The 16,446-nt window shown below is 42.2% G+C and overlaps 1 protein-coding gene and 1 long non-coding RNA gene across 2 annotated transcripts in view; one reads left to right on the plus strand and one right to left on the minus strand.

Moving 5' to 3' along the window:
* Positions 1 to 3,763, minus strand: part of PRMT9 (protein arginine methyltransferase 9) — a 30,795-nt gene extending 27,032 nt beyond the window's left edge. The window contains exons 1-2 of the mRNA XM_060012119.1: positions 3,444 to 3,763; positions 855 to 1,003 (exon numbers count right to left, since the gene is read on the minus strand). Coding sequence (XP_059868102.1) covers positions 855 to 1,003; positions 3,444 to 3,632 — 338 coding nt within the window. The 5' untranslated portion in view covers positions 3,633 to 3,763. The remainder of the gene's footprint in view (positions 1 to 854; positions 1,004 to 3,443) is intronic.
* Positions 3,764 to 3,992: 229 nt separating this feature from the next.
* The window catches only part of LOC138414081 (uncharacterized), a 39,741-nt gene continuing 27,287 nt past the window's right edge, over positions 3,993 to 16,446 (plus strand). Inside the window, exons 1-2 of the long non-coding RNA XR_011246461.1 lie at positions 3,993 to 4,277; positions 6,973 to 7,021. This is a non-coding gene — a long non-coding RNA (uncharacterized lncRNA). The remainder of the gene's footprint in view (positions 4,278 to 6,972; positions 7,022 to 16,446) is intronic.

A 16,446-nucleotide genomic window follows, 5' to 3' on the forward strand; every position in this document is an offset into this window, starting at 1 on the left:
ACTATCTATGATAAAGAACTCCCTTTCCTTTTAAAATATCTAAGTATCTGTAGACCAACATACTTGTACTGCACATGATTAGTTAGTGTGCAACTCCCACACCAGATTTCAGCAGCAGAGTGGTCCATGCTCTCTTCAACAAGGGAGTTCCCTGACCACATGCTTGGATTTACAGCAATGTCAAACTGCTACATAGATTTCTAACTGTTTACTCACAGTTTTTATACTTCTCTGTCATTGACTGGTAATCTGTGGATCACACCAGTGTGTGGTCCACACACTGAAGAGAACTAAGCTAGTAGAACCCTTTTACACTCATACTTCTTCACAAGCACCTCTAAGCATTCTGCCAGTTTTAAAGATTGAATTGGACTATTCATTTTGGGTATGGTTTAAGCAAAAAAGACATTCTGGAACCCAAACAGGGAACGGCACTCTTACAAAAGGAAACAGCAAATTTCCAGGAAGCTCCAGAGGACAGATTTACAACAAATTCCCTGGCAAGGGACCACAGTGACTTCTCTGCCATCCTGTGAATGAGGGCTATGTCCTCTCCAACAAGGTGTGGATCTCAGCCCAGTGAGAGGAACTCTTCCACGGATGCTCGATCTCAGCCCCAGGGGCACTGGCTATTACGTAGTATAACATATAATATTATTACATATTATATCTGCTATTCCTATATTCTTTTCAGTTCTCTTCTTACTAGCCAACCCTTCATTACTCTGATCCCCTGTTATAATTAATAATTGTTTATATTAAACTTCCCATGTTCGAATTAGTGTACAACAATTTATCCGATCTGGACTGATGCAGAATAATCCTTAACTAGTAATACTGAAACCACTACCTACCTGAAGAGATGCTCCCCCATACTATTGCAAATCACTTCATCATCAGGAAACAGTTCCAAGGCTTGCTCATAGCAACCAAGTAGGTCTTGTGTTCGACTGAGTGCATCAAGTTCTTCAGCCCATCTGAAGAGCGTATACTGAAAAGTTTCCTTTACAAAAGAGAAAACAGTAAATTAGTCAGTAACATAAATGATGAAAGAGGGAATTCCCTGGCAGTCTAGTGGTTAGGACTCTGAGCTTTCACTGCTGAGGGCATGGTTCAATCCCTGGTCGGAGAACTAAGATCCCGCAAGCCGCATGGCACGGCCATTAAAAAAAAAAAAAAAAAAAAGATGAAAGAATATTCAACACTGGTTGAAGATTCCACAGAAAATAAAACTTAGTTATAACTGAAAATCACCATAAGTTTAATTTAGCTGTAATAGGCCCTGTTGCTAAATAAATACATAAATGCATAAATTTTACCACCTACATGGCAGTAACATGCAGAATTAAGACAGCTTGACCACTCTGCAAAATCTGTCCGTACTTGGCTGCCATATCATATTCTCCACCAACCTCTTTTTTGTGGGCTCCTATGTTTCAGCGGTACTTCCTTGACCGGCTTCTCTCTTCTCACGCATCCCCAGTGCATTAACTATCACCTATGTGTTAATGGATGCTACATCTGCATCTCCAATTGAGACCCTCTCTCCTGAACCTCAGACCCATAGTTACCACTCCCTATTGGTCATCTCAACCAGGGACCCTCAGTCACCTCAAATTCAGCTCAACCCAAATATTTCCTGATCGGTGTGCAAATATCAAAGAACAACATAACATAAATCCTGTTCCTATCCTCAGAGAGGCCTCATAGAGAGAAATATAACATACGATTTTGAAAAAATTCAAAATGTTCTAAACTGAACCCATCGTATTCTCTCACACAGGATAGAAGGTTAAGGTACCGCCCAACCTCAGACTAAGAAGTCACCTTAGAACGCCACCTTAACTCCAGTACAATTAATTTGAAACCCAGCCAATTCTCTCTCATTATAGTTAAATCTGTCACCTCCTCTCCCCCACACTGTTACAACGTGGTCCTTGTAACCACTTGCTGGACTACAGGAAGAGTCTTCCCACTGTCACCCTAGCTCTAATTACACCTCCACCAAACATTCTCCACACTGCAACCCAGTGCAAAGACAGAAGGCTGTAGTCAGGAACACATTTTATATCATCTTCACATATTTTATACAGAAGAGTGTATATCTGAAACTGAATTTTGATAAATTTTACTAGAGAGTCAAGGAAAGGAAGAAGACTCTAGGATGTGAGGGGAAAAAACACAGATTATATTAAATGGATCAGGGAATTTACAGCTAAGCAACTTGGTATGGCTGAGGTGTAAGGATGGGGAGAAGAAGGAAATAAGACTAAAGAGATACGTCTTTCGCAGAGGACCCTGCAAAGAAATATGGGACTCTGTTCTGCAGGAAACAGAGCTAGTTACTTAACCCTAATGAACACCAGGCAAAGAAATACAAACTTTAGATAATACTTTTAATACACACTAAATATAAAAAAAGATATTTTCCCTGTTTTACGAAAGAGGAAACTAACGAACAAAGAATTGAGGAAAAAGCACTTGGATTGATCCATTATTCTACTTCTGCCTACCTAAAAGAGCAAACTGTATCTCAGCATAACACGTTCTTCTCCCTGAGGCCAGCTGATCCTGAAATTTAAATGTCTATATGCTACTGACATCTACTGGGTAGAAGTCAGGGATGCTGCTAAACATTCTACCATGCACAAGACAGCTTTCCACAACAAAGATTCCATCCAAAATATGAGTAGTACTGAGGTTGAGAAACCCTGGGTGAAATAAAGCAAAGTAGCTTCAGGCTGAAAGTTGAATGCAAAATTAAGTTAAATCACTTTTTGAAATTTAGATTCTGAAATAACTTGGAAAAAAATGTACAGCATTTCAACAGAATAACTGACAAATGATCCAATAACTGAAACTTAAAGAATGCATCATCGAATGATTACTTTAGGCTAATCCCAAACTTAATTCAACATTCGTTCCACGTAACAGTAGAGACAAGTGCAAAGGGCCTGGGGCAGGGACTTGCTAGAATTAGATATAGGAGGTGGCAGATCACCTGAGGCCTCACGCAATATAACCTTCGGAATTTTGAATGAAATGGAAGTTTTGAAATAGAGAAATGACATCATCTGGCTTTTATTATGAAAAGCTCATACTGACTGTGTTGCGGTAGGCTGCAGGAGAAAGCCTAGTTTCGAGCCTGAGCCTATTGCAAAAGTCAGAAGGAGATGACTGAAGCTTGAATCAGGGCAGTAAAAAAGAAGGTGGTAAGAAGGGATACGATTCTGGATATATATTTCGATGGTGCAGCAGACAATATTTTCTGATACGCTGGTTGTGGTTACGAACAAAAGAAGAGTCAAGGGTGAACAGTAAACATTAATAACCACCACCAATCACTTATAGTACCCCCCTCCAATTTATTTATGTATTCATTTATTTATACGAGAAGAACACAGGATCTGCCTGCAAGCGAGAGAAACAAGGGCCCTTCTCACCTTCACATCGTCTTTCAGCTCCGGCGCCAGGCTGAGCACGAGGAGGTAGTGGGCATAGGCGGTGCCGAAGTCCTGGGCGCCCAGGCAGTGCTCTGCGCTCTGCAAGGACCGCGACACCAGCTCGTCCCGCCCGGCTGCCCTGGCGCCCCTTCCGGCGCCTCGGCGGGGCCTGGGCCGCAAGTTCGGCATGGCAGAGTCACCGGCCGAAATCTGCACCTGTATCTCCAAAGAGAAGATGCTTTGGTGAACGGAAAGCGCAAACTGTCTAGGTGTTCGCACTTCCACGTGACTAACCAGAGCCCGAGAACCGGAACAGGAAACCTATTCCCCTACGACTGCAAGAGCTCCCACCTCTGCCAGGCAGAAACCCCTCCCCTCCCCAAGGGGCGTGTCCTACGCCGCCGACGCACGCTTCGCGAACGGCAGTGCGTCCGACGTGGGCACGTCGTGGCCCGCCCCCTCTCGTGGGAGGGGAGGTGCGGGGTGGCCATTGCGCTTGCGCGTAGAGGATCGTTCCTGACTTTCTACTATGCTGGCGTCACTCACATCTCTCCGGCTGGAATCGGAGCTTTCTGTTCCTTCCTCCTGGGCTTTAGGAGTGTGTGACTTCAGCTACGAGACTTCCTTCGGCAGACTCAGTTACCGCGAGGGACGTGGGTGTGTATGAGGAGAGACGGTCAGGCAATTGTGGTGATGCTTAAGGCCTTTGGGTCGTGATGCACCAAATCTCAAAGTGGCGAAGAGTGGAAGGACCCCGGAGATAGCAAAAGCACCCTAAATGGAGTAGAGGAAATGCTTTCACTGGCATTTTAAAAATCATCCTCACAGAACTCGGTGAGGTGGACCTTTGGGTCATACTCATCTTACAGACCGAGAGGGACATCCTGAGAAGTTACTTGCCCAAGATCACAGAACAGTTCGTAGCATAGGCACAGCTCAAACCCGAGTCACTGGCTCCCTGTTCAGTTTTCTTTCAAACGAGCTTAGGGTTTATCTCACTGTTCGGTGTATCACCACTGTATAGTGGTTACATTTTAAAAGTTTTTTTGCATTCAAGTGTGGACCCTAAGGGGTAGATTGAGAACTTTTAAATGGAGGGGGTGGTGCATAGGAATTACGGCTGAAAAAAGTCTCTTTTGCCCCTGGTTTCATACATGCTGATGGTGAGTATTTTACTTAAGAAACAAAATAATAGAGCAATTTTCCGTATCAAACTGACAAACTTTGGGGTCTCCTTCACTCTCAAAAGTTCATCATTTATATGCCTTTTTGCCTTCTCTTTTGACCTGATTATCTGAACCACCCTTCCTCTGAGCACACATGTAAATCCTAATCAATTCTTCAAAGTCCAGATCACTAGATTGTGACCTGCTGCCCTAGTCAGAAAGTTCCTCGAAGGCAGGATCTGTTCTTAACCATTTTTTAACTTTGCACCTAGCAGAGTCTGGCTTAAAGTAAGTACTCATATGTTTAAATTTTAGTGGAAACTACATCCCCCAACTCCCAGGTTTTGCACTTAGACTTTCCCAACCATTTAAGGTCCTTATTTCTTTCTCAACCTCAATTGCTCCTTTACTAAATTTAAGATTGAATTGTATTTATTTCACTGTGTAGAGGGAAGTCATCAATAGCTGATCTATAATAAGAATAGAAGAGAGTTTTGAGCCAAACTGAGAAGTATAGCCTGACAAACAGCCTCTTGGGTAGCTCTGAGGAACTGTTCCAAGGAAACATGGTTTCAGCACAGTTTTATATCTTGTCGGAACAAAGAATATCAAACGCGAGAGAGGTACATTCTTTCAAGGTTTCATAAAAGACAGCATCACGCACACAGCGAGTCAGTATGGCCTTGTGCCTGGGAAGGGAGCTTTGTCATCTAAGGAGTACTAGCATTGACCATTGACGTCCCAGGAAGAGGAAGACGTTTATCTCTATCTTAAAAATGGACATACTACTTCTGGACAAGGCACCCTTTTCTTTAATGGTTAAAGCAAATGTACAATGTATGTTTAATAGGCCACAAAACAGGCTGTTCTGGTTAGCATAAAGTTTAAGTTAAATCACGTGTAAGCAAGAATGTGTTCCCCATACCTCAGTATATGAAAACTTCTTCCTTCATCACCTCACACAACTGAAATGCTAAGGACTTAGTCCCAGTGCGATGTGGTAGAATGTGAAAAGACTTAAAAAAAAAAAATACATGCATTCTAGTCCAAGCTTGGTCCTTTCTGGCCCATTTAAGAACATTTCCTTAAGAGTCATTATTTGTAAGAAGGCCTAACAAAGCTACCTTTCCTACTTTGGACACAAGATTGATATGACCATCAAATGAGATACTATATACAAAAGCATTTTATATATAATATATACATATGTAATGCTATGTGTTATTACTATTATCTAGAGTCATTTAAAACTTAGCTGGATTATTAAAAATTAAGTCACTAACACCTTTAAGCATTTGATCAGAACCCTATGCAACTCATATCCTTTAAGAGTCAGATGTAATTGGCTGGAATCTCTTTCCAGAAAGCAGAGGGAGACCTCCCAATCATTCTCTCCAGAGATTTTGGTTTGGAGAAATCACTTTAGACTTCATCATTCAATCACCTCTTTGAGTCCCTGCTCTGAGTTATGCAATACTTCATTTTACAGATTATCTTGAACTCCAGGGTCTGCTTTCCCATTCCACAGGGCAAGGTTTCTTTTGTCTTGTTTTGCCTTGTTGTGTTTTTTGGTCTGTTTGGTTTGTGAGATAACCAAACTACCTAAAGCATTCAGACTGCATGAAACTGAAAGTGGACATATTATTACCAAGTCAACATAGGCTGAGATGGAGGGAAAACTTGACAGGAAGTGGAGAAAGGGCAGAGAAGAAATAAAAGAAGCCAACTTGGGTTGTTTCATCATCTACAGTATCAACCTGTGGGCAGTGACTACTGCTAAAAAAGTGCAAGGGATGCTTCCTGTCCCTTGTGAAATACTTCAGATAACTTTGTGAGCTACTAGGCCTCACTAAGTTACATTGCAATTATCCTAGATAGAGAAATCACAGGTTCTCTGCATTCCTGTGTAGTTTATCTATAACTCAGGACACTCTCTACATAGGGAAAGTCACTTAGAAAAAATGGAACTGACACAAATAACATGGAACATTTGCTCACCGTAAGAAACTGAGACAGAAAACATTTTAAAAACTATTTTCTTATTACCTCATTCCTAACTAAGACTTGGAATTATTCAAGATCATGTATATTTATTGAAAGTAACTATTTATTGCAATTACCTTTCACTTTTGAAAGAACCCTATATTTGATCACGAAGAACCGTGAAGCATGATGCAAAACCAATGCAGAATACACATTTTACTTCTTGATCCTTAGTCAAAGCTTTCTTTGAAAATATTGAAAGCATCGTTCTTTTGTTCACAATAGCCTTCCCCCTCCCCAACCCAAACTGTTACCTTTAACGACTGTTGAGAGTCTATTTGATTCCTTCATTTATATGCTCTTTTTTCACCCTCTTTTAGGGTCCTAAGAAAAACCTCACTGATGGAGAAAACCACTGCTGACTCAGAGGTAGGTTTAATTGTGGTTGTCTTTCACCATGTTCTGGGCAGCTTGTCAACAAACCACACACGTCAAACAAGGAAGCAAAACCAACGGAGGGGCTCTCAATCAGCTTTCCAGTGTGCAAAAACTGAAGGTTAATGGGGGGAAAAGGCTCACAGGAAGTTCATTAACAAGGGATAAACAGACACAAGGTATCTTGGGTTTATACATTCTGTGGAGAGTCATATCTTTTTGTGTGATCTTGGTTGTTTTATTTTATGGTTTGGAGTCTTGTTCTCAACTTTGTTCATTTTAGGATCATTTGGGGAGTTTTTTTTTTTTTTTTTTTTTTTTTGCGGTACACGGGCCTCTCACTGTTGTGGCCTCTCCCGTTGCGGAGCACAGGCTCCGGACACGCAGGCTCAGCGGCCATGGCTCACGGGCCCAGCTGCTCTGCGGCATGTGGAATCCTCCCGGACCGGACAGGGATTACGAACCCGCGTCCCCTGCATCGGCAGGCGGACTCGCCACCACTGCGCCACCAGGGATGCCCTGGGGAGCTTTAAAACAATATCCTCAACTGGGCCTCATCTCCAAATTGCTGATTTAATTGGCATGGGGTGGAGTCTGGGAATGAGTATTTTTAAAGAGCTCCCTGGTGAGTCTAATGTGTATGCGAGGGGTGCCAGGTATGGGGCAGTTTTCTATAGGGGTTGTTAGGGTATTTGAAGTATTTAGGGTATGCAGTATAGGCATAAAGGCAATGTAGGGAGTAGAGATACAATTAATGACTTATACAAGCATTATGAAGAGTCTGTCAACTAAAACTAAATTCTTGTGAGTTGAAGTGATTGTTATATGATGAAGAATAGAATGTTCATCATACTGAATTACTTGTTGGAGAGAAAATTCTATAATTTAATCAACAGAACACTACAGCCATAGGCCAACTGCTTGGGTATTAAAATGTGCACTAATGCATTCTCACTGCTAAATAATCCCAGTTTCTTCAATGTTTTCAAAGCTTTTACTATAATTGGGAATTTTGTTGTTGTTGTTTTACATAGCCCTTTCTAACTGTCCCATGTACATTTCAAAATCTAGAACTCAAAGTTAGATATAAAACTAACAATGAATGGCCAGACCAATGCTGAGTTCAAACTCTGAGTGTATGGGGGCCTATAATAATGTGACAGTAAAGTTCAGAGACACTGAGAGAGAAAATCCATGTATGGAGTGCCGTTCTACACCAGGCACCATGCTTGGTTCTGGAGAACCTGCCTGAATCTCCTGCTGGAAATGCCAACCAAAGTGATGGTGCCAGGGATGGATTCCAAGTAATCTGAATAGAGCATGTCCTAACAAGACACTCAGGAAAACGCTAAAAATCCATTTGAGAGGAAAGAATCTAAACCCGGGAGTCACCTCAACTCTTTGTACTCCTCTCCCCATTCCCCATCAATCACTGCTAGTCCAGGTCCCAGAAGGAAAAAGACTCAGAAGGCTTATTAATTAAAGAGAGTTTAGCCAAAGGACTCTTTACAGAGGTCAGGGAAGTTAAGGGAGTCAGCAAGATTTGAGAGGTACCCACAGACCTGAAGAAGCAGGAGAGGACTGTATTACCAGAACCAGAAAGTTGTAGTTATGGAAGAGGGACCACCTAGATGGAACTATAGCCGTAAGCAGAGGAGAGAATTCCCTGACCTTTTTCTCCCCCTGCCCACCAGTCTCTTACTAATGCCTCCTACTAGCAGAACCCAATCCAAAGCCAGCCAGTAAGGGATTTTGGATGATACAGTCCAGAGAGTCAGCCACCCTCCAGGGCACAGGGCTGGGCAAAGAAAGGTAGAAAATGGTGCTGTAGGGCAAATGGAGAATAACCAACATAATTACCAAGTTTTACCTCTTTACTTACTAAATTTTGAAAAGTCTGCCCTCTCCTCTCCATGCTTATTACCACTGCCTGCGTTCATCTTCTTTTAATCTTTCACCTTGTCTGTTATAATGGCCTTTTCATCATCGAGCCTTCAGTCATGCACCCCTTAAATTTACCTTCCATGCTGAAGCTAGAACAATCTAAAAAGCAAATTTCCCGTTCAGTGGCTCCCTAACGCCTATAGCTGTGTATTATAAACTTAAAAAAAATTATTTGTGTGGAGAATAATTCTAAATCCTAATTAAAGATTTCCCTTAGAAAAGGGGAAGCAAGAGTCATGTTGAATGTGTAAGTTTATACACTGAGGTTGTTTGGTTTAGAATGTACATTTGAAAAAATGTATTAAAGATGTGGGGTTCCTTAGTGGTTAAAAGACCCAAGAATTTCACTTATAGTGTCCTCCCTGAGCAAAATAAAATAGTTGACCCAATTAGAATTGGCCCGTGGTTAGTAAACGAGTTGATAAGGACACAGCCTCAACTTTTGTAGCAACCTTGGGGGAACTGGACCGTCAAAGTACAGTAAGTTCCCTACACACGAACGAGTTCCATTCCAAGAGTGTGTTCGTAAGTCCAATTTGTTCGTAAGTCCAACAGAGTTAGCCTAGGGACCCAACTAACACGATCGGCTATATAGTACTGTAATAGGTTTATAATACTTTTCACACAAATAACACATAAAAAACAAACAAAAAGTAACGAAAACATTTTTTAATCTTACAGTACAGTACCTTGAAAGGTACAGTAGTACAGTACAACAGCTGGCATACAGGGGCTGGCATCAAGTGAACAGGCAAGAAGAGTTACTGACTGGAGGAGGGAGCGGAGGTGGGAGATGGTAGAGCTGAAGGATCATCAGCAATAGGAGGTGGAGGGCAAGCTGCAGTTTCACTCACGCCTGACGCTGATGGCACAGTTTCTGGTTCCTTGCTGGATTCAATTCTATTTACCCTCTTGAAAAAACGATCTAATAATGTCTGGGTAGTAGCTCTTTTTCTCTCATCATAGATGACACGGTAGCACTGGGTGCATTTTCAACGGCTGCTGCAAACTTCGTGTACCGTGCTACATTTGAGTCCTGTGCCTCAAAAACTAACAGTGCCTCCTCAAATAAAGAAAACCCCCTTGCCATTTCCTGTGTCGTGAATCTCTTTGGTTCTTCAGTTCCTTCTTCCTCTTGTCTCTCTTCGTCCTTTCTCTGGGCCTCCAATTCCTGGCGCTTCTTAGTACCACCTACATCACCACTGCTTTTACACTTGCTTCCGGACATCCTGGGCTTGAAATAAAGATACTGCACTACTGTATACAGTACGGTACAGTAAAGTACACAAAAACACAACCACTTGCAGAGGATGCACGTGCGTGACAATGTATGCCAGGCATGTGAACTAACTTACGTGACTGGACATGCAAATGCACGTTTGCATCTTTGAAAGTTTGCAACCCGAAAGTTCGTACGTAGGGGACTTACTGTACAGGCTTTCTTTTCAAATGGTAGAGATGAGATAGATTGACTTTAAAAAGACTAAGCCCTGGTCCCAGGCTAGGCTTGCTGGGGTTGGCCTTTTACACCCTTTGCATTGAAGGACTCTGTGTAAGACCCACTTTTAAGGAGACGCTTTAGCTCAGTGATTGTGAGATCAAATACGGGAGCCAGGCTGTCTGAATTTGAATTCTGGCCCTGCCATTTACCACCTAGGTATCTGGAACAAGTTACTTAGCTTCTATACCTGAATTTCCTTATACTTAAAATGAGGATCACACAGTACCTATCTCTTAGCTTCGTTGTAATGGTTAAATAAGTTAATGCAGTTATGGTACCCAGAACATATTAAGCCCTCGGTGAGTTGCCGTTCTTACTCCAGCTCCCCCTGGAGCAGAACTCTGATGATTCTCAGAGGAGCCAGGCTTCCACCCAAGAGGAGCCATATCTCCTGCCAGTTACAGAAGCCTTACACAATGCTTGGACTTTGAGACCTCTAACTGGGGGGAAAGAAGACAAGAAGTCTTTCCTCCTCTGCCTGCTGCCTCCCAAATAAACTGACATCTGCCTTGAAAGCTGAACAATAAGTGCTTAATTCTTTTCTCCCACAGCTGAGTTAAGGAAAGGGAGCAAATACAGTGTTTTTCTTGGTACAATAGATCTTAAATTGTGGTAACAAGCCCACAGAAGGTGTTTTGAACTTGGTGGAAAGCAAGTGATCACAGAAGATTCCTGTCACCTAATTTTTGCGCAAGGTACTGATTGGATGTGAAAGATCATAGAAAGCTATGTGGAAATGATAACTGAATGTCTCATCTTGTGATTCGTCTGCAGAACAGTTGGCTTAAACTGTTCAGCACTCATGCTTTCCAAGCTAATGATACCCTCTCCAACCCCGTTATGTGTGTGATTTTGATAAACACCCAACACCTTTAGGTCAGGGAACTATTATGCAAATGATGGGATAAAGGTTAGCTGAGCTGTTCCCCTTGAAGTAGGTGTCAGAACCAAAGCTGTGAAGCCCAGCTGGCCTTCCATGCCCCCGCCCACTCAGTGAACCCTGAGGAGCTTTGTTTAGCCCAGTTTGAAACTACTGCCCTGTAAGGTTAAGTCTAAGCTCCTTAAGTAAGTCCACGTTACATGATTTGGCTCCCACTTAACCCCTCCCTCTAGCCTCAGTCTTCAATATTTCCTTCTCGGTATCATCATTCACACTTTTGCTAAGGCAGTTCTCCCTCCCTGTATATAATGTGTTCCATTTTAGTTTGCTCTGCTCACTCCATGTCATCCTTTCTCAGTTCAAAATTCTCCACTTCTCCAAATGGCTAGTTTAGGTAAAGCATTCTTTCTCTGATTTCCCGTAGTCCCCTATCCATAACTCTGTTTTAGCATTTACCCTGTTGTATACATGAAATGATCTGTTTATCCTCTTGACTAGAAAGTGAGTTCCTGGGCCTCAGGGAGTATGCCTTATTCATTCTTTATCTGCAGCATTTAGAATAGCAATTAGTATTAAAGAAGTCATTAAATGTCTGATGGAACGGAGCTGCAGGCCATGGCAGGAGAACCAGAGGAAAAGGACGATTTGGCACACGTGTAGAGACCAGACTCTACAGGAGTTGAAACAGTTACATGATTGGAATAGCCAGGGCATGAGGAAAGGGGAGAAAATGAAGGTGATGCCAAAATGTTGAGCATGAGCAACTAGGTACATGGCGGTGCCATTAACCAGGATAGGCAGTACAGGCCCAAAGAAGAAGGAGAAGAAAACAGATTTGAAAAGAAAGGTGATGAGTAGAGTGGCTGTGTCTGAGGTGTCAATGGGACATGAAGTGAAGGTATCCAGTGGGCAGATGGGTAGGTGTGTCTAGAGCACAGGAACAAGATCTGGCCTAGAAGTATATTTGGAGGTTTTAATTACGTTGGCAGGTTGAAGTTGTATGAACGATTATAATTCTCCAGGGAAAGTATACAGAGGGAGGAAATACGCAAACCAAAATGTAGACTGGGGGGAAAAAATGTAGACCAGAGAGAAAGCAGCAAAGCCTCTGATTGGGAGAATCTTCTGAATATTGAGAGTGGAAGAAAGTAAGATACTGCGTAAGGTGGATCATCATTCTGAGGAATGGTTAAAAAATGAGTTGCCAGTAGGACCAGGGTCTCTCCTAAATGCAGTCAGGGCAACCAGCATATGTAAGAAATATGAATAAATTATGTTTTCTCAATATATTATAATTCACCTTTATGATGAGAATGTTTTATGACTCGCTAGACATGGGAGTTGGAAAGTTAGGATTTATTGATGTTTCTCAGGGGAGTCTATATTGAATGCATTCTGTATTGTAGGCACTGTTTTAAATAATTTAATGTTTCACCAGCCAGCATCTCCCCTCTCTTTTTCTGGGAACTGCTTGTATTAGCTTTCACCAGGTTATGCTGTATAACAAACAACTCTGAAAATTCAGTGATTTAGAAAACAAAGGACTAATTTTTGCTTATGTTACATGTAGACTACAAGTTGCTTACAGTGCTGCTTCAGGCTTTGGGAAGACTATGGCTGTGCACCATGTGCTGTCTCATCCTGGATTCCAGGGTGAAGAAACAACTCCTACATGAGACTTGCCCAATCTCAGGACAGAGTGGGGCAGCCAGGGAGCTGCCAGAGGATCATGGTGCCTCTTAAAGCTTCTGCACGAGTGTCACATCATATGGCTAAGCTCAACCTCAGTGGAGAGGGGATATATACTCTTTCCACAAGGAAAGGAAGCTTCAAGTCACATATACATGGAAAGTGAGGAGCAAATAATTGGGGGCAATAATACAATTTACCACACTGTTCCTCTGTCAGCTTAAACCCTGTAGCACCTGTGGGAAAATTGCATGTTCTTTCCTTTGGCCACAATTGATTTCTTCAGGGTTAAGGATGTAACCCAAACATCTTCTAACAGGAATTGAGAACAAAAGGAAAAAAAAAGTAGAATCTTGGTAGCCAGATTGTAAGATGTAAAATGTGGGAGTTATCAGTGACCATGTTCCTCACCATATGGAGGAAACTAAGCTGCAGTTGCAGGGAACAGAGCCAACACACAGAGTAAAGTCAAACAGGGACAGAGAGGAAGGCATTATTCCTGCTCTTCCTATGGTTTGGTTGTTCAGTCATTCCTTGGATTCTGTGAATTATGAAGTTTTCCTTTTTGTCTAAAGTTGAATTGATTTCTGTCATAGTGAAATCATGATTCATGCACATGTGTAATTTCATTTAATCCTAACCAATACTTTTAAGTGGTTACTGTAATTGACATTTTATAAATGAGGCTCAGAATTAGAGATGGAAATTCTCCCTGGTACCCTGCCTAGAAGAAATATTTTACAGTAACACCCAACTGCATTATTCTAACCTGTGCTCACCAAGCAATTTTTTTTTTTTTTTTTTTTTGCGGTACGCGGGCCTCTCACTGTTGTGGCCTCTCCCGTTGCGGAGCACAGGCTCCAGACGTGCAGTCTCAGCGGCCATGGCTCACGGGCCCAGCCGCTCCGTGGCATGTGGGATCTTCCCGGACCGGGGCACGAACCCGAGTCCCCTGCATCGGCAGGCGGACTCTCAACCACTGCACCACCAGGGAAGCCCCCATGCAATTTTTTGACCTGGTCTCTTTCACGGCTACTAACACACTGGGAAACAGAGACCAAAAAATGGTCTGATATTGGTTATCTTGCCAGAAATAGTTTGCATTATGAAATAATTTATTGACATTATGATTTATAAATTAGTTTCTTATTAGTTTGGTTAGCATGAATCATTTCTGAGAATTAGAGGTAACTCTTTAGAGTTTAAGGATCTGAAAAGTTGAGGGTCATATTAGAGCTAAACCGTCTCAGGATCTGACCTTGCCTAGACTTGTACGACCTCTTTTGGACATTTCTTAGCTGCACAGCTGCCATAAACTAAGATTCCTCAAGATGTCAAAGATAGAGGTTCCACCAACAATTGAATCCTGGCCACAAAACTGAACTTTCTAATCAGTTGTATCTCAACAAACATTTTTTAAAATTATTAGGCAAAATTCCCAATGAAAAATGGGCAAACAACTGTCAGAATCAACATTTTTTGAACTCTGGAAATTAGCCAAAGGCCTGCAACAACCTGGCAAAAATACTTATTTAAGGAAAATAGCTGATTCTTAATAAGTACTAATGTGATTCCAGTCCCATCCCCCTCTCCTTAGATCAGTGGTAGCTATGAGAATAACAGCCTGCATTCCTGGTACCAGAGTGAGTAAAGAATTGTGGTTAGTTATTTGTTCTCATCTGCCTGGTGGCTTCCTAGAATAGTGGCTTAAAGGCGTGTCTTTATTTTGCCTAACTACAGACTAGCCTAGTGCTAAATCTCCTTCCCTGGAGTATTGGTTGAAAATATTTACAGTCTAATAATCTTAGGTTACTACTGCCTGTGGTGATCACTAACAGCAGGGGCAAACAGACTAAACAAAAAGCTTGTGAGGAAAGGCTGGGGAATGAGTGTCCAGTAAGGGCTTACAAAGCTCTGACAAAGTCCTGAGAATGTAGAAAGCCAAATGCATGCATAGGGCTGTGTGCGTGTTCAGGAGAAACCAAAAAAAAAACAGAAATTTTCACCTCCCGCTGACCTTAAGGGTCTAAGAAAGCTGGAAATAAAGGCTAAGGTAGAATTGTAAGGTTCTTGGCAAGTGTTGAAAGCGGGCCAAAACAAACACGTATGAGCCCTCTGCAAAGACTGGAAGATTTTTTGTTTCCAGGTACAGCCATACCTCATGTTATTAATTTCACTTTATTGTGCTTTGCAGATACTACATTCTTTACAAATTGAAGGTTTGTGGCAACCCCACATCAAGCAAGTCTATCAGCACCATTTTTCCAATAGCATTTGCTTACTTCATGTCTCTGTGTCACATTTTAGTATTCTCACCATATTTCAAACTTTTTCATTATTATTATACTTATGGTGATCTGTGACCGGTGATCTTTGATGTTACTATTGTAATTGTTTTGGGGCACCACGAGCCATGCCCATATAAGACAGAGAACATAGTCGATAAATGCCATGTGTGTTCTGACTGCTCCATCAAGCAGCTGTTCCCTGTCTTTCTCCTTCTCGGACCTCCCTATTCCCTAAGAAAAAACAATATTGAAATTAGGCCAATTAATAACGCTTCATTAGCATCTAAGTGTTCAAGTGAAAGGAAGAATCACATGGCTCTCACTTTAAATCAAAAACTAGAAATGATTCAGCTTAGTGAGGAAATCATGCTGGGCTGAAAGCTAGACCTCTTGCACCAACAGTTAGCCAAGTTGTGAATGCAAAGGAAAAGTTCTTGAAGGAAATTAAAAGTGCTGCTCTGGGCTTCCCTGGTGGCGCAGTGGTAGAGAGTCCGCCTGCCGATGCAGGGGACACGGGTTCGTGCCCCGGTCCGGGAAGATCCCACATGCCGCGGAGCAGCTAGGCCCGTGAGCCATGGCCACTGAGTCTGCGCGTGCGGAGCCTGTGCTCCGCAACGGGAGAGGGCACAACAGTGAGAGGCCCGTGTACCGCAAAAAAAAAAAAAAAAAAAAAAAAAAAAGTGCTGCTCCAGTGAGCACATGAATGGTAAGAAAGCAAAACAGCCTTATTGCTAATATGGAGAAAGTTTTAGTGGATCAAACCAGCCACAGCATTCCCTTAAGCCGAAGCCTGATCCAGAGCAAAGCCGTAACTCTCTTCAACTCTGTGAAGGTTGAGAGAGGTGAGGAAGCTGCAGAAGAAAAGATTGAAGTGAGCAGAGGTTGGTTCATGAGGTTTGAAAAGGAAGCCATCTCCATAACATAAAAGTGCAAGCTGAAGCAGCAAGTGCTGTTGTAGAAGCTACAGCAAGTTATCCAGATCTAGCTAAGATCATTAATGAAGGTGGTTACACTAGACAACAGATTTTCAGGGTAGATGAAACAACCTTATATTGGAAGAAAATGCCATCTAGGACTCTCATAACTAGAGAGGAGAAGTCAATGCCTGGCTTCAAAG

This window comes from Delphinus delphis, chromosome 5 (genome assembly GCF_949987515.2).
Source record: "Delphinus delphis chromosome 5, mDelDel1.2, whole genome shotgun sequence".
In the NCBI taxonomy this organism is placed as follows: domain Eukaryota; kingdom Metazoa; phylum Chordata; class Mammalia; order Artiodactyla; family Delphinidae; genus Delphinus; species Delphinus delphis.